Here is a 19100-nt window from a genome sequence, read left to right on the forward strand (position 1 = left end):
CTGACTCTTTTAGTTTTAGGACTTACAAACAACCGTTATGTGAACAAAACTAGAATACTCTCCTTAGCAACATTGTTGCGAGAGTATAAAAATTACACAAATTACGTTTACATTTTTTTAAGACTATTCAACGTATTCATAACATAACTGTCAGTCGAATGAATTCCAATGTGAAATGATGGAGCCATATTTCATCCATTGTCATGTATCGACACAAAATGTGAATTTATTACGATTGAACAGCTTCAGACACTTCTTAAAACCAATAAATTTTTCGTTTTTGATGTATTGTGAGCTCGCGCGGCTCCCACTTTTCACAGAGCTTTCGCATACCCAAATATTTATTCACAATATATTCACCCACGTTCCTTTTATATTATTATTAGTTTTTTTTTTGTTTGAAGCTTTCGTCGGTAACAGACTCTTCTTAAAGAGCCTTAGCGTCCACTGCTTAGCAAACCACTTCTCAACGGTTGATTTCTCTCTTGCAAAGTTCAAATCATTTTATGAAGCCAAACCTTGGCTTCAACGTTTTTGATCCATTTTTTGTAAACTAACACAAGTTGCTTCACCCAAAATTATATATCCCCTAAACTAATAGTTCGACAGTTGTCAAATTTGGACACGTTTATTTTAAATGTAAAGCTGACTAAAAATCATATGGATTTAAAATTAGTAGTGCCATCTATATATCAGCCTTCGAACTTTTCAGCCCGCCTGTTATTGGTCTTAGGCAGTATATAATCAAATTATACAACTTAGCATTTTTCAATGTTGTTTTTGAAGTCAGCCTTTAGCTAACCAATGTTGAAATAAATTATAATAAAGTATAAATATTTAAAATATTATATACATAATATATACGTCATATACTTAGGAATATTTTCTCAATATATGGTAAGCAACTATCTGTCATTTAAGTTCTGCTAAACTTTACCGAGAAAAGGAATCTTGATAAGTTCCTAACCAGGATAAAAAATGAAAACTGTTAGTTTTAAATTCTATAAGAAAAATCAGCTGCATAGACGGCGTTCACCCAGCATTAAAATGGGTGTAGACAGATGGGGAAAAGATTAAAAAACATGTACATAGAATGCTGTTAAACTTAAACGTTGTTGTTATTACGGCTTTTAATTCTGTGTCAACGGTGTAGTCCTAAAAATTTTTTTATTCAGGAAAAAATTTTAATAGAAAATGTGATATGGATAAAAAGAACTATTTTATTTTTAATTCCAAACTATTTTATTCACTTATTAAGTACTAACCCATAGACATGTGAAAAATTTGTCATGGAGTAAAATCCCGAAACAAACTACAATTTGGAAACATTAAAATATGTATAATTAAGGGATCGTGGGAAGTGTTTCAACCATAAAGAATCAATACAATCTACTACTCCCAGAGTGTAGAAGTGAAATTAAATTTTTGAAGCGTTTTGCTCCTCTTACGTCATTGGTGTTTTATTCCTAATATTTAAAAGCAGGTTTCGTAACAACCATAAATATCGCAGGTTGCTTCCGCCCAAAGTTAAAATCATTTAAAATGCATTCCTGATAACGGCAGCATGGAAATGAAGAGTTATGAGAGTGGTAACGGTCCTTGATCCCATTTAATTTAATACAAAATGATTCTTCATTTAATATTTCTGCTTAACGAATCTGCAATAAATATTATTTAAAAGCCACTGAACTATCAACAAAACTTTGACTTACCTGGTGTTATAAAGTTCGAATGGATTTGCGTGATCACGAAGGCTTTTTCTTACACTCAGCACATCTGTTTTGGCCCCACTATTTTTGTGATCGTAAGATAAATCAAAACTAATTTTAATTTGATTAATTATTCACCTTTTTGTGAGCAATAGATAAATTAAATTGCTTTGATTTTTTGTTTAAAAATTTTCAGTTTGTCATAGCATTATTTTTTGGCTTGGCAAGCAAGCTTCAAAAGAAAATATGTAATTGAAAATCGTAATACCAAAAAAAAGTTGGGTTGCATTGAAGTTGAAGCATTTCAAGTGGACTTTAACACGTTTTTAAGTGGTCAAAATAATAGCTACATTTTAATTAATTAAAGGTTATTTTGTTGGTTTGTTCTTCTGCTTGTATAATTCCTTGTTTAAAGTGCAATAAGAACTTAAAAATTTTATAGGTAGGTAAAAATAAGTTTTGTAGATCGGAGAAGAGGAAAATCATCTGAAACCTCAGAAAAGTGGGCCAAAGTCTTCGATATATGGATTTAAAATAATTAATAAAAATCACCGTCGACCAAAAAAGACGTCAATAACAACAGACAACCTAAACTTAACCCTCGCTAAAATAGTCCCATTAATATTTTCAGGGAACATTTTAGCCGATATTGGCAACAGAGTATTTTCCCGAACGATCCGACAAAGGCTGTAACGAGCTAATTTGGCTAACAGGAGAGCAAAAAGAATACATTTATTGCGACAATTCGCGAAAAATCATGGAAGTTGGCCCAGGTTGCGAAAAAAGTGGTGCAATATCTTGTTGTACGACAAAACTAAAATTAATTTTTTCGCAAATACTGCCAGACTGAATGTTCGCCGTCTGAAAGGCTAAGAGTTGCATTCACAGTTTGCAAAAAGGTGGCGACAACATATGGTAATGTTCTGGTCAGCTTTTCATGGTATAGTGTGAATGAATTCCAATATAAATATAATTATCTTGGAGAACACATGCATGGGTCATAACATTTAAATTTCCCAAATATATACAAGTTCTGGAATTTTGTTGAAAAAACCTGGTGTGAGGTTTCAATAGAAACTTGATGCGAACTTTTATATATACTCAACTATTACCCTCTTCCCAAATTTGTTCTAGAAAGTTTTAAAAATAAAGGTCTAAACTGCCTAGTTGAGCGAACAAGGACGTTAAAATTAATATCAGATAACAGACATAGACTTTATTATTATATCCAGCATTTCCCTACGACTAGCGAACATAAGTAGATGTAAGATTTAAACAATTAGTATAGGGGAAGGATTTAACCTGATTTAAGGTAAAAAGCAAAAATTGTTTTTGAACGGACTCTAACTTCTACGAATGGACTTGATTACTAGTATTCCATATCACAGAAGCATTTCCCTATATGGGCCTCAACAAAGATAAAAAAATAATCGTAGCAAGTGGATCTCTAATTTCTTTAGGCAAACATTTAACAAAAATAACAGCACCTTTACCTTTAAAAACCATGGTAAATGCATAAAGATTAAAATTGAGTTTGGGGCCCATAGTTATTCTCGGATCAACAAAACTGCATATTTGCTCCAAACTAAAGTTTTGTATTACGTTCCCTTATACCCTTAGAATTAATGTAGAAGCCCACTTTACCTTTGGATGGTTTCGAAAAAGGCTCAAAAATAATAATACCGCTCGACGTTCGGAGCGTTTGGAGTGCACACCTCAAACTTTAAACGCATTTTTCTCAAACACACACTCTTTTAAACTGTAAAGATACCTGACCATGCAACACCTAATAAACTGCTACAACGACACATCGCAAAATGTTGATTTTCATACTGGACTGCACTACGAAAATATAAGAAAACATCTACCTCCTATACTATTAAAATTAATTTAGACTTGAAATGTTCATATAAGTAAATTAAAATGTATCTATACAAAATGGGACGAAGGCCTAAGCAGCCAGTTCTTTTTTTTTTCTAGTATGTCTGTAAATTTATTTACAGGTCATATTAAAATCAATAAACTGGCGGACAAAACAAAATTTATGTAAAAAAAACATGGGGAACAAGTAAGGAAGGACTAAGTTCGGGTGTCACCGAACATTTTATACTCTCGCATGATAAATTGATAATCGAGATTTCATTATCCGTCATTTACATATTTTTTTATTTTGCTGTAAAATTAATAAGATTAGATCAATTTGTGTACTTTGAGTATTGAATTGTATTTTCATTTCCTAATATATATATTATACAGAGAAGGCATCAGATGGAACTCAAAATAGCGTTATATTGGAAGAAGGCGTGGTTGTGAACCGATTTCACCCATATTTCGTACATGTCATCAGGGTGTTAAGAAAATATTACATACCGAATTTCATTAAAATCCGTCTAGTAGTTCCTGAGATATGGTTTTTGGTCCATAAGTGGGCGACACCACGCCCATTTTCAATGTTTAAAAAAAGGCTGGGTGCAGCTTCCTTCTGCCATTTCTTCCGTAAAATTTAGTGGTTCTGACGTTTTTTGTTAGTCGGTTAACGCACTTTTAGTGGTTTTCAACATAACCTTTGTATGGGAGGTTGGCGTGGTTATCATCCGATTTCTTCCAGTTTTGAACTGTATATGGAAATGCCTGAAGAAACCGACTCTACTCATGTACAAAAAACTTAGTAAGAGGCGGGGCCACGCCCACTTTTCCAAAAAAAAACCTCCAAATATGCCCCTCCCTAATGCGATCCTTTGTGCGAAACTTCACTTTAATATCTTTATTTATGGCTTAGTTATGACACTTTATAGGTTTTCGGTTTTCGCCATTTTGAGGGCGTGGCAGTGGGCCGATTTTTCCCATCTTCGAACTTAACCTTCTTATGGAGCCAAGAAATACGTGTACCAAGTTTCATCATGATATCTCAATTTTTACTCAAGTTACAGCCTGCACGGACGGACGGACGGACAGACAGACATCTGGATTTCAACTCTACTCGTCACCCTGATCACTTTGGTATATATAACCCTATATGACTCTTTTAGTTTTAGGACTTACAAACAACCGTTATGTGAACAAAACTATTATACTCTCCTTAGCAACTTTGTTGCGAGAGTATAAAAACTGTAATTTGACGCAGAGCAGCAAAATACAAGAACTTCTACTGATAGTGTGAAAATGGATGAAATCGGATGAAAACCTCGTTCACTACCCATATAACGGTACTGTTCAAAAGAGCGATAAATCAATAACTAAATGCGCCAGAGATGTAAAAATTAAACTTTGCTCAAATAATACCTTTAGTGTATGTCACCTTATGAATAAAATTTTTCAAATCCAGTACTTAGAGTTGACTCTTTATCGAAAATATCGGTCAATGTGTGATATATATAATTGAAATTTAGGAATAGTACTTCTCTGACAATGGGTTGAATCGGACCAATACTTCTCTTAGCCCCCATATACCTAATATAAAGATAATCGAATTTCGGGGTGACCTTTTACCGCATATATCGGCCAATATGTGAGTTATCTCAATGAAACTAATATCAGGATTTTCGGTTTTTTCTAACAAAACCCTGTCTGTCAGTTTAGGAGTTATTTATAGTATACATATGTATATATAAAACTGCTTGGATTTCGATCCTCAGCTTGATGTTTTACACCATAAAGTATTTCCCTGGCTTTGATTCTTGTAAGTTGCAAGAGTATAAAATGTTCGGTTGAACCAGAATTTAGCTCTTCCTTACTTGTTCTGATTTAATTAATGTCCCTTCAGGCGTTCTTCAATGTAGCCGTCTTGGTCCAATTCTGTTCTTGTTATTTATTAACGATTATCATCAGTTATTATGTATTCAAGAGTTTTATTATATGCCGGCGATGTAAAACTTTTTAAATCATATACTTTAAGTAGTCAAGGATGTATGTTGCAAACAGACTTAAGGGGTCAGTAGGGTATTTTTTTTTTCTTAATTTTTATACTCTCGCAACAAAGTTGCTAAGGAGAGTATTATAGTTTTGTTTACATAACGGTTGTTTGTAAGTAATAAAACTGAAAGAGTCAGATATAGGGCTATATATACCAAAGTGATCAGGGCGACGGGTAGAGTCGAAATCCGGATGACTGTCTGTCCGTCCGTCCGTCTGTCCGTCCGTCCGTCCGTGCAAGCTGTAACTTGAGTAAAAATTGAGATATCATGATGGTACACGTATTCCTTGGCTCCATAAGAAGGTTTAGTTCGAAGATGGGAAAAATCGGCCCACTGCCACGCTCTCAAAATGGCGAAAACCGAAAACCTATAAAGTGTCATAACTAAGCCATAAATAAAGATATTAAAGTGAAATTTCGCACAAAGGATCGCATTAGGGAGGGGCATATTTGGAGGTAATTTTTTTGGAAAAATGGGCGTGGCCCCTCCCCCTACTAAGTTTTTTGTACATGTCTCGGAAACTACTATAGCTATGTAGACTCTATAGAGTCGTTTCCTTCAGGCATTTCCATATACAGTTCAAAAATGGAAGAAATCGGATAATAATCACGCCCACCTCCCATACAAAGGTTATATTGAAAATCACTAAAAGTGCGTTAACCGACTAACAAAAAAACGTTAGAAACACTAAATTTTACGGAAGAAATGGCAAAAGGAAGCTGCACCCAGGATTTTTTAAAAATTGAAAATGGGCGTGGGATTTCAATGAAAATCGGTATATAATATTTTCTTAACACCCTGATAACGTGTACGAAATATGGGTGAAATCGGTTCACAACCACGCCTTCTTCCAATATAACGCTATTTTGAATTCCATCTGATGCCTTCTCTGTATAATATATACATTAGGAACCAATGATGATAGCGGAATAAAACTTTACACAAATGCGGTATTTGAAAAATATGTAAATGACGGATAATGAAATCTCGATTATCACTTTATCATGCGAGAGTATAAAATGTTCGGTGACACCCGAACTTAGCCCTTTCCTACTTGTTATATTTTAATGTAGTGCTTAGTTATGTCCCTTTATAAGTTTTCAGTTAATGACGATTTGTGGACGTGGCAATGATCCGATTACGCCCATCTACGAACTCTATTTTTTTTTGTACTAAGAAACCTGCATACCAAGTTTCATCAAGATATCTCAATTTTTACTCAAGTTACAGCTTGCACGGACAAACGGATGGACGAACAGACAGTCAACTTTACTCGTCACCCTGATTATTTATATATGTACATATAGCCCTATATCTATCTCGATTAGATTTAGGTGATACGTACAACCGTTAGGTGAATAAAATTATAATATATAAAAAGTATCGTTAAATATAAGTAGTTGAGTTCTATTACTAAGATAATCCAGTTTTTTAAAAAAGGTTGAATGGTTTTCTTTATCAAATATGGTTATACTATTGTGATCAAATTGAAAGGTGAATTTTGTCCAGTTGCCAGAGGTCAGACGGAGCTAACTCAGGCGAATAAGGTGGTTGCGAAACAATATTTGTTGAATTTTTGGCGAAATGATCACGAATAACCAATGCAGTATGAGATAGTGCATTATCGCATTTCTTTGTTCAATAAATTCAGACATAGTAAAAATCGAAGAATTCACTTTTAGAGCCTCACAAAACGACGCTATCTCAAATACTAATGAATATTTTGACGTGAAATTTAGCATAGACGTCATTAACAGTACTACCAACTTACAGAAAGAAAATTTACCGATTCGAAAGACAAGCGAAATATAAATTAAAAATTCACCTTTCAGTAGTATATCACCAGTATGCTTATTCTCCCTAAAGACCGTTGTTACATGTGTTACAAATTCTAGCAAATAAGTTACTGTAGATTTCAATTTACAAAAACCATGATGGAAGCCTTGTTTAAGAGATCCATTAAATAGTTTCTTCAAGGGTTGGTATATATGTATATGTCGGCGCACCCTAATAGTGTGTGGATATTGGTATGCGTGTGTGAGTGTATGTGTTACAATTTAGGGAATTTCATTAGAAAACTAAGTTCCTCATAATTGCATTAGCCGTTGATTGTGCTGTGGTTGTCTGCATGTTGTCGCTTTGGGAAGTACCGTTTTAGCGGGGCGCCAGCGTGGTGACGATGTCGCCGAGTGTGGTTCGGTGGTAAGCACAGAAAGAAGACGGAATGATGAGTTCAGTTGCGTTTTAGAACTCAGTGAACAGAGCCATAACTCGCTGCGCAAATACCATGCCAAAAAACGACAAGCAGGCTTCAACATATGTATATTCGGCACGTTTTTTAAAGAAGCATGGCGGAATCATATCTGGGCCATAATTAAATATTATTTTAACATATTTAACACATTACAGAAATTGGACATAACTTATGCTGATAGGGAACATTTTTAAGAGAGTATGAAGAGTAATTGAACTTAATGAATTCCGGAAACATATTAGAAATTGTGTGACTGTCACTGGACATAGTATATTTATTAGGGTGATTCAAAAAATTTTTTATTTTTTTTTTTCAATTGGTACTCGCAAAAATAGGTTCCTAGACACCTCTAAGAAAGCCTCTCCAAATATGAGTTTTTAATTGTAACGGGAAGGTCCTCCGCCTAACGGTTTTCTATTTTTTCTTATTATCAGATAGAAAAATTTATATCTCGCTTCCAACTACTTGAAAAAATATCTTGTTAATTAGGTTTTGTAGGAAATTGAATGCTCTAAAATATGGTCTCTTATGATTTTTTCGTAAACCCAACCGTTTAAAAGATATTAACGGTTGAAATTTGACTATTTTTGGAAAAATTTTTCATTTCTTATGAATTTTATAACTCAATGAAAAAAATTATTATGAATGATGAAACTTATAGGCTTTCTTAAGAGGTGTCTAGGAACCTATTTTTCAGAGTACCAAACGAAAAAAAAAAATTTTTTTTTTGATCCACCTTAATATGCATTGGTGTTTGGCGATGAATATCTCGTAAACGCTTAACTTAATCGAAATATCGTAGTAGACCATTTTTATAGAGCAGTAAATTTCCTACAAAACTATGTGTATTAGAAATCTTGCGCTTAGAGTTGACAAAACCATAGAAAAATTTTGGATTACGTATAATATTCAGGGGTGTTGTGGAATCCATAACAGAATTGCTTGGCTGTCAGAATTGCAAACCAATTCTGATTTTTATTGGTGTCACGGAATCTGTTTGGATTTTCGTATTTTTGAACATACTCAAAACTAATATTCGAATCAGCTGTTACTAATGTGACAAAACTTGTAAATTAATACATTTGGAAGCAATCCTATTAATGAGTTCCGATTTAAAGGAAGATTTTAAGGGAAAACATTTATTGAATGAATAAAGACGCATTTGGGTGTAATTACGTTTATTACATTTTGCAAATCTTCTTTAAGGGGGCAGCCTGCTATAAAAGCTTCAAAAAATCTGAAATCTTTTTGAAAATTGTCTAAGAATATGTCCCCGAAGTTAAAGATGGGAATTCGAAATATTGTCGAAGCCGAAAGGGAAATAGTGACCGAGACCGAGATATTTTCGCAAAAAGCGAAAACTTTGACGCGAGATTTCTCGGTTTTTCATTTTTACGATTTTTTTTAATCGGCGGGTAGTATAGAAAAAAACTAAACGTCGTATGGAATTGGGGCATTAAACTATCTTTTATTTAAACTAAAAAAAAAGTAACTAACTAAACATACTCTGTACTTTATTTTTTAAATTTTCATAGTTCGACTAAAACATAAGTTAATAACAATTATGAATATCTTTGAATTTTTTTATCCCTCCGTTCGACAAATGTACATGCGATATCTCGATGCATCTGCTTGACAAAGGCAGAATATTAAAGATTTCGTATCCAAAAAATTTTCGGATGATGTTTAAGGGGGTATTCTGGTCTAGGATTTTGAAAAAATCGATTTTTTTTTGCATATTTTGAAAGTTTAGACTTTCAAAAATATGACCTTGGAAGGATTTTTCAAAATTCGACTTATTTTCGGAGATACAGCCGATTTTGTGACGTGGCGTCCGTGTTCACTAGAATTGTCTCCTAAGCTTTAAACGCGTTTTTCTCGAAACTACTTTTTTTGAAGTGGTTGACATGATATCTCAAGTTCTATTGAACCGATTCCCTTGAAATTTGGTATATATCTTCTTTATACAATGCTCTATCGTGTCTGCCTTGGATTTCCAAAAATTTTGATTTGGAGTATTTTTAAAAAATTCGAAAAGGTCGAAAAAAAATCGTGTCAAAAAATTTTGTTTCTCGAGTCGACGCCATTAATATTATTATTTTTTTTTTGAAAATGGTCAACCCGATAACGACACCCTTACTAATAAAGAATCTTCTTGTTTTTTGTGTTTTAGATCTGTACAAGGGTTGAAATCACGTCATCCAGGACGCACCGTTTTTTTTTTTGAAGCCCCCACTCCACCGGCCCGTATCTCGACGAATTTTGGTTTTTTTCTTGCAATTTTTTTTATATTCTTAAAATGTCAACAAAAAATATATGAAAAAATGGATAGTAAAAATGTTTCAAATTTTTTTTTATCTTAGTTTAAAAATGCCTAAAATTCATGCGTCTAGACCAGAATACCCCCTTAACCCTCATCCGAGACCCTCGGGTCTGGCCACGCATATTTTGTTTTTAAATATATTTAGAGTGTAGCAAACGACTTGCGCTTCCAGGTAGCTTCCTAGAATTTTATTGTCTATAGAATTCAGAAAAAAAATTCAAGGATATCGTATCGAAAAGGACGAAAAAAGGATATTATAATATTACACCTTAGTGCATTAATGGTGCTTGGCTAGACCCCATATATTTTGTATGAAAATATATGAACTTTGGTATGTTTCTATCACTTCGCACGGTTGATTTATCTGTTTTCATGTTCGTTACATGTCCAAATTGGTTTGTATCTTTATCTAGGTCAAATACTTAGCCGCTAGAGCGATTTAAAAGGTAAAGAAAAAATGTAATTTTTCTCAAAATGTTACATTTTTTGTGAACTCTATTGCCACGCCAAGCGTGAACAAAGCAGTCAATTTGATTTCAACCAAATTGAGAGGTAAGAAATTTCAAAAATGTATCTATATTGTACATATATGAACGTAAATACAACACGTATTTCCATACAAATGTATGTAAACACCACTTGGCCTAGCTAAGCACCATTGGTCTCGACTAAGTGTATCAGACCGTTGGTCTCGCCAGGGTTAAACTTATAACAACATACTCTAGAAATTTCGCTTTAATCAATTATTTCTTTCCCTTCTAAAAAAAAACTAAAAAATCGATTTTTTGAAGCCTATAAGATTGGAGGATGGAATCATGTGTAGAAGTTCACGCAAGTGAGGAAAGTTCTCTGATCGCCATTCACTTGGGAGTGGCCAGAAACGATTCTTTTACACATGGCTCAAGCAGCTCACAACTTCCGGTCTTTGACCAAGTATCCTCTGGGTAGCCTAAGAACATCCGTTCGAAGGCGAGCTAATGTGAGAAGGCGAAACATCCCCTGCTTAGAGTTGTGCGCTGGGTTTGGGACCCGCCACGTAAAAACACCCCCAATGAAAAGAAAGCGACAGCCTCGGAAGAGAAACCCCCTTTGATGACGACCATGGCAAACGAAATAAGGACTACGAGATAAGGGCATGCACCTGGAATGTCCGGACCCTTAATTGGGAAGGTGCCGCTGCCCAGCTGGTTGATGTCCTCGCGAAAATAAAGGCTGACATCACCGCCGTCCAAGAAATGCGATGGACGGGACAAGGACAGAGAAGAGTAGGTCCTTGTGACATTTACTACAGTGGCCATATAAAGGAGCGCAAGTTTGGTGTTGGATTCGTGGTGGGAGAGAGACTCCGTCGCCGAGTACTATCATTCACTCCGATGAATGAACGTCTAGCCACAATCCGCATCAAAGCGAGATTCTTCAACATATCGCTGATTTGCGCCCACGCCCCGACGGAAGAGAAGGACGATGTGACCAAAGATGCCTTCTATGAGCGCTTGGAGCGCGCTTATGAGAGCTGCCCCCGCCACGATGTCAAAATCGTGCTTGGCGACTTTAACGCCAGGGTGGGCAAAGAAGGTATATTTGGCACTACGGTCGGTAAATTCAGCCTCCACGACGAAACATCCCCAAATGGGTTGAGGCTGATCGACTTCGCCGGGGCCCGAAATATGGTTATCTGTGGTACTAGATTCCAGCACAAGAAGATACATCAAGCTACCTGGCAGTCTCCGGATCGAAAAGCCACCAACCAGATCGATCATGTTGTGATAGACGGAAGACACGTCTCCAGTGTTCTAGACGTGCGTCACGCCCGAGGTCCTAACATCGACTCGGATCACTATCTTGTTGCAGCCAAGATACGCACCCGCCTCTGTGCAGCAAAAAACGCACGTCAACAAACACAAGGAAGGTTCGACGTCGAGAAGCTGCAATCACAACAGACAGCCGAACGATTTTCTACTCGGCTTGCACTCCTGCTCTCTGAGAGCACTCGTCAACAACTCGGTATAGGGAACTGTGTGGGACGGCATTTCAAATTCCTTACGTAACAGCTGCAACCGAAACCATTGGTTTTCGGAAAGTGCAAAAGAACAGCTGGTACGACGAGGAGTGCCGTGTCGCAGCGGAGAGAAAACAGGCTGCCTACCTCGCAACGTTACGATCGACCACTACACGTGCGGGATGGGATAGATACCGAGAGTTGAAGAGGGAAGCGAGACGCATTTGCAGACAGAAGAAGAAAGAGGCCGAAATGCGTGAGTACGAAGAGCTTGATAAGCTGGCCGACAGGGTATGCTCGAAAATTCTACAAAAAAATGCGGCGGCTTACAGAAGGTTTCAAGACCGGAGCATACTCTTGTAGAACCCCCAAAGGTGATCTAGTCACTGATGCCCAGAGCATACTTAAATTATGGAGGGAACACTTCTCCAGCCTGCTGAATGGCAGTGAACGCACAACACCAGGAGAAGAAGAACCCGATTCCCCAATCGATGACGATGGAGCAGACGTTCCATTACCCGACCATGAAGAAGTTCGAATAGCAATTGCCCGCCTCAAAAACAACAAAGCGGCAGGGGCCGACGGATTGCCGGCCGAGCTATTCAAACACGGCGGCGAAGAACTGATAAGGTGCATGCATCAGCTTCTTTGTAAAATATGGTCGGACGAAAGCATGCCCAACGATTGGAATTTAAGTGTGCTATGCCCAATCCATAAAAGAGGAGACCCCACAATCTGCGCCAACTACCGTGGATTAGCCTCCTGAACATCGCATATAAGGTTCTCTATCGAGCGTATTGTGTGAAAGATTAAAGCCCACCGTCAACAAACTGATTGGACCTTATCAGTGTGGCTTCAGACCTGGAAAATCAACAACCGACCAGATATTCACCATGCGCCAAATCTTGAAAAGACCCGTGCAGAAAGGAGAATCGACACACACCACCTCTTCGTCGATTTCAAAGCTGCTTTCGACAGCACGAAAACGAGCTGCCTTTATGCCGCGATGTCTGAATTTGGTTTCCCCGCAAAACTAATACCGCTGTGTAAACTGACGTTGAGCAACACGAAAAGCTCCGTCAGGATCTGGAAGGGCCTCTCCGAGCCGTTCGATACCAAACGAGGTTTCAGACAAGGCGACTCCCTATCGTGCGACTTCTTCAACCTGCTTCTGGAGAAAATAGTTCGAGCTGCAGAACTAAACAGAGAAGGTACCATCTTCTATAAGAGTGTACAGCTGTTGGCGTATGCCGACGATATTGATATCATCGGCCTCAACACCCGCGCCGTTAGTTCTGCTTTCTCCAGGCTGGACAAGGAAGCACAGAAAATGGGTCTGGCAGTGAACGAGGGCAAAACGAAATATCTCCTGTCATCAAACAAACAGTCGTCGCACTCGCGACTTGGCTCTCACGTCACTGTTGACAGTCATAACTTTGAAGTTGTAGATAATTTCGTCTACTTAGGAACCAGTATTAACACCACGAACAATGTCAGCCTGGAAATCCAACGCAGGATTGCTCTTGCCAACAGGTGCTACTTTGGAGCAGCAAAGTCCTCTCTCGACGAACAAAAACTAAACTCTATAAGTGAATCATAATTCCCGTCCTGCTATATGGTGCAGAGGCTTGGGCGATGACAGCAACCGATGAGTCGACGTTACGAGTTTTCGAGAGAAAAATTCTGCGAAAGATTTATGGTCCTTTGCGCATTGGCCACGGCGAATATCGCATTCGATGGAACGATGAGCTGTACGAGATATACGACGACATTGACATAGTTCAGCGAATTAAAAGACAGCGGCTACGCTGGCTAGGTCATGTTGTCCGGATGGATGAAACACTCCAGCTCTGAAAGTATTCGACGCAGTACCCGCCGGGGGAAGCAGAGGAAGAGGAAGACCTCCACTCCGTTGGAAGGACCAAGTGGAGAAGGACCTGGCTTCGCTTGGAATATCGTATTGGCGCCACGTAGCGAAAAGAAGAAACGACTGGCGCGCTGTTGTTAACTCGGCTATAATCGCGTAAGCGGTGTCTACGCCAATTAAGAAGAAGAAGATAAAGCAGGCTCCCCCCTAAATATCCGCATTTTTTTCCAAAACTCAATAATTAAGACATTACGTGTTTATTCTTATGTTTTCTCCTATAGAAATGAAGATAAATTAATTCGTAACAATAAAATAACTTAAGGTAAGAACCTTACATTTTAAATCTGCCAGCGACTATCTACTTGCTTTGTTTCTGATAGCAAAACTGATAAAATTGGTGTCTGTGACACACACAAACCGACACTTATTCTGTTTCGAAAATAAAACCAATGTCTGAATTCATGACACCTACTACTTTTTTTTATCGGTTTCAATTCTGATTCCGACAACTATCAGATTCCACAACACCCCTGTATATATTGATCAGGAGGGTCTCATCTCTCCGTACATACCCTCTTAAACCTCGAGACCAGGGGATACATTTCTAAAATTTACTCTTAAATGCAAATATCTCAAAAACCATATTCAACGGCACTATAAATACACTTTTAATCTGGAGGATCTCCTTTATTCATAGATACGTTTTTTAACCAAGACGTCGAGGGATGCTAATCTACAATTTACCCTTTTGAACTTTCAATGCAAATAATCTTCTCCATCAATACATACCCATTTCAACCCTAAAACCGGGAGATGCTATTCTAAAATTCACCCAAAGATAGTCCATTATATTTACTTCGCGGTTTTCTATTCTAAATCGAAGGCAAACTCAATTTAGATGCTCAAATGATTATTTAAGAAATTTTTATCAAACCTCACCTGCCTCTCTTCATCTTCTTGTCGCTTAGTTCTGTTGATTTGTTCGTCAAGACTTGTTTCAATTTCTTTTTGTCGCTTACGTTTTTTGTCAACCCTATAAGTGCAATATTCTTCCGAATCTTGACTGTCACTAGAGCTATTGGCAATATACGTCTGTTTTCTAAAAAGAATGAACAATATTAGATACTTATTTTATCATATATATATATCTTTAGATAATGAACACCTATATTTTGAATGACTAGTTTCCCGAACATCTTTTTCAAATTCATGATTTATAGAGTCCTTGCATTTATTTTTTTTATTTATAGAAATAGTATTCCGATATTTTTCTTCAGACCGATCACTTCCATGCACACCATTCTTACGTCTATCCCGGTCTTTTCCTCTCTTTTTATGCTTGCTTTTATGATGGTGCCGTTTTAATGGGCTTCGCGATGAACGAGAGCTTCCCATATTTAATAGCGAAATCTAACCAAAATTAGCTAAAAGCACATAAGCTCCAAATGCTCAAAAGCATTACAATTTTAAGAGGCACCTCCACAGCCAATAGATATTGTCTAGACACCTTTATCACTATCAATATTGCCAAATTCTAACTGGGCATCTCGACAGGCAAAAATTTGTGGCATACTAACTCTCAAACCTATTGCTATTGCCATTGTCAAATCTGTATGTGGGCATTTTCTATCATAACATAATCATTTGCGAAAAGGGTAGGTAGGTTCAAGCTGATGTAGCACAAGTTTATTTCCGAAATGCCGTCGGGTAAGTAGGTTCGAGTTGATGTAGCGCATGTTTTGAGCCATTAAACTGGGGTCGAATCGTTACATCCGTGAACGTATCACTCGTCACGTAAAAGTCTGTATTTCGTATTATGACATACGTGATCGTAGCGCTTATATACGTGATCGTAACGCTTCTATCGTAATCTGGCATGATGACAAACGTGAACGAGTATATAAACGTATCCGTTCGTTCGAATCGTCATTCGAACGCAAATTACCAATCGTAATAGACAAATTTTATGTTTTTTATAATACCAATGAAACCAATGAATGGAATATCTCATTAAAAATTAAAAAAAAAATATTTATATGAACAAAATTTTTGTATTTTAGTTGACATTGAAAATAAAATAATTTACAAGGTAAAGGACATATGCATTTTTGAATTAAATTTATTAAAGTATACACTATTTGGTCTCTTATCGTTTGGTCGATTGCGGTGAAGCGGTTCGCTACCCCGGTGCGCATTTCTTGTGTGTGATAAGAATCGCATTTTGAGGGTCACAACTAATTGTAAATTTTATGCAGATGTTATGTAATGCCTCACAAACGTTAGCAAATCTTCCACTTTTGTGGGGTGATACCTTTCTCTCTTGCAATATGCTAAAATTCTCCACCGTCTTTTTAAGACTCAAATGCGTTGTTCAACAATAATCTACAAAGAATAATTTGTTAATGAGGATTCATAATTTGTTTTTCTTATTTTATACCTACGATATTGCTACGATCTCTTAGCTATCTCCGAACTATTTTTTTATCCCCATCACTTTCACTTGAGCTCAAAAAAAACAAAGTCGGATATTTAATTACCTTTTTTTAGTTTATTGAAAATTTCGCTAAAGTTTTGACAGTTCCACATCTATTGTGACCTAAAAATACGATCCAAAGAAATATGGAATTTAAAAACGATTGTGAATTGAAAATACACTACGATCCGTTTGCTATCGTATGTCATAATGCCAATCACTGCATAGGATTGACGTACCACGTAATTTTCTTTCGTATGTTCGCCGATCCGTGCACGGATGTAACGATGCGACCCTGTTTAAATCTTTTATGTGGAAAATAAAAAAAAGGGGAAAGATCCTTTGTTTACAAATGTATTTCAGAGAAAAATTAGAATTCATATTTTTGGACGATTATTATAAAAATCGTGGCATGAATTTTATATACCAATTAAAATAATAAATTTATAATGAGCAGTGATATTTTGATTTGCTTGTATAAGTTTATTAAATTTTAGAAAGTTAACAATATCAAGCTAAATATTAATTTTTTGGAAATATGTTATTTTGAAAATGCACTTTATTTTAATAATAAAACACAACCGTCTTAATACTCGCTCTACTAAATTTTATACTACCGTAATAAAAATGCCGTCGGTATATGTGTAAATGGGATATGTTGCCTGTTCGAAATCTTCATATAAATGAAAACTCCGCTGTCAAACTGCAGAAGTGACAGCTTATTGCTTTCAATATATGGCATACTAATTAGTAATCCATATATTGCTTTCCATAAGCAATATGGAGTCTCCACAGGCAATGGGCACGGCAATACAGTTAGTATACAATAAATGTTTGCCTGTCGATATGCCCCGTAAGAAAGACGACTACCTAATTTTTAAAGAAGAAGATAAAACGAAAAGCGCAGTTATTTTGGATCACAGTAGGGCAATTCAGAATCTGATGCAAATGGTTTTGCATATCTGCAATTGTGAATTGCCCTAGTTTGTATATATACTTACAGCCCTATTCTCATGCCCTCACAAAAGCGCCCATACACGAGCACTCAAGTGCGTTTGATCGGTATGTGTGCGCTTGCGGTTTATCGTATATGGGCTTGTTCGCGTACCGATCCATGTTCGCGAAAATGTTTGATTTTTTACGATCGGTGCGCGATCATTTCTCTCGTGTCGCCGAACAGTGAAGATCGCGGACAATGGCAAGTGTTAAGGGCAGAGCCTGCTTTCGAGGCTTCTAAAAATCGATTTTTTTGAGGATTTTTTTGGGAGAGAAAGAAATAATTGATTCAAGCGAAATTTCTAGGCTTTATAGTTATATACTTGAACATCTTTCACAAATTTTTTGGATACGAAATCTTTGATATTCTGCCTTTGGGAAGCAATTGCCCGATGCATCCCGGCGGGCAGGATGCAGGTCGCAATTTCTATCGGAAACAAAAAATTCAATAAGATTCATATTTTTTATTAATTTATCTTCTAGTTAAACTAAGAAAATTCCAAAAAAAAAAGTGTAAAATTTAAAATTTTATTAAAAATTGAATAAATAGTGGCTTTTGTTAAAAAAATGTTACTTTATGCTGTTTAAAAATATGTTAAAACTTGACTTTGCTTAATATTTTTTTTAGTTTAACTAGATGATAATTTTATGCCAATGATAATAAACTTTGCCCTAATTCCATACGACGTTTAGTTTTTTTTCTATCCTGCCCGCCAATTAAGAATAATCGTAAAAATGAAAAACCGAGAAATCACGCTTCAAAGTTTTCGCTTTTTGCCTAAGCGCTCATACAGTGTTAGAAAAATAAAAGTTGAAATAACTTATTATCGAAATACAAAGAAATATATAAAAGTGGTACATTAGAAATAAATTCGAAGAAATGTTCCGCTTGCCTGTCGCACATGTTAACTCTGTGAAGAACGAACGCAAAATGGATTTGTGTGTCGTGTATGGGCAAACGAATTCACACCGATCGAACGCACTTGTGTGCTCGTGTATGGGCGCTATTATGCTGGCGAAAATTCAAAAGCTCAAATGCTCACTATTATCACAAATATCTGTGACGTGTGAAAGCAGCCATCATAATAGAAAACAGCTGTGTTTGTTTTGTTTTAAATCAATATTTTACATTTTTTAAAAAATTGAGAATTGAGTGTTATAATTAGCATGGAGGATCCATTATTTGTATATGCAGCAATTGTTGAGGAGGAGGAAGCGGGCGGTAGGAGGAAAGTGTTAAAATTTTGAACTAGAATTGACTCAAAACGGAGCGACGCTAAATGGTAATGCGATTGGCGGTGGTAGTAGTGTTGAAACTATGGATTATTAAGTTAAGCCTTGCTTATAGTTGATTTTAATTGAATTTTTCTTTACAATTTTATGAAGATTTGAAATAAAAAATGAATAAAAGACAAAAACAAGTTTTAAGAACTAACGGCATTTAAACGTTTATTTTTCGTAAAAAATTTAAACACGTACGATAGTGGTACATTTATGCTGCACATCTAAAGACAAAATGCTGAGAAATGCAGAAACGTATGAGGAACGAATCTCAGTGTATAATT

The 19100-nt window shown here is 36.3% G+C and overlaps 1 protein-coding gene across 2 annotated transcripts in view; it reads right to left on the bottom strand.

The window, feature by feature from the left end:
• The window catches only part of LOC120781451 (UPF0430 protein CG31712), a 56343-nt gene extending 40777 nt beyond the window's left edge, over nucleotides 1-15566 (bottom strand). The window contains exons 1-2 of one of the 2 annotated variants that reach the window (XR_005706066.1): nucleotides 15232-15566; nucleotides 15006-15165 (exon numbers count right to left, since the gene is read on the bottom strand). Coding sequence is in view for 1 of the 2 variants with exons in the window: in XM_040113666.1 (XP_039969600.1) it covers nucleotides 15006-15165; nucleotides 15232-15461 (390 nt within the window). In the remaining variant the exon portion in view is untranslated. The remainder of the gene's footprint in view (nucleotides 1-15005; nucleotides 15166-15231) is intronic. The other variant, XM_040113666.1, reaches the window with a different exon arrangement.
• Between the last annotated feature and the right edge of the window lie 3534 nt (nucleotides 15567-19100).

Source organism: Bactrocera tryoni, unplaced genomic scaffold (genome assembly GCF_016617805.1).
Source record: "Bactrocera tryoni isolate S06 unplaced genomic scaffold, CSIRO_BtryS06_freeze2 scaffold_7, whole genome shotgun sequence".
NCBI lineage: Eukaryota > Metazoa > Arthropoda > Insecta > Diptera > Tephritidae > Bactrocera > Bactrocera tryoni.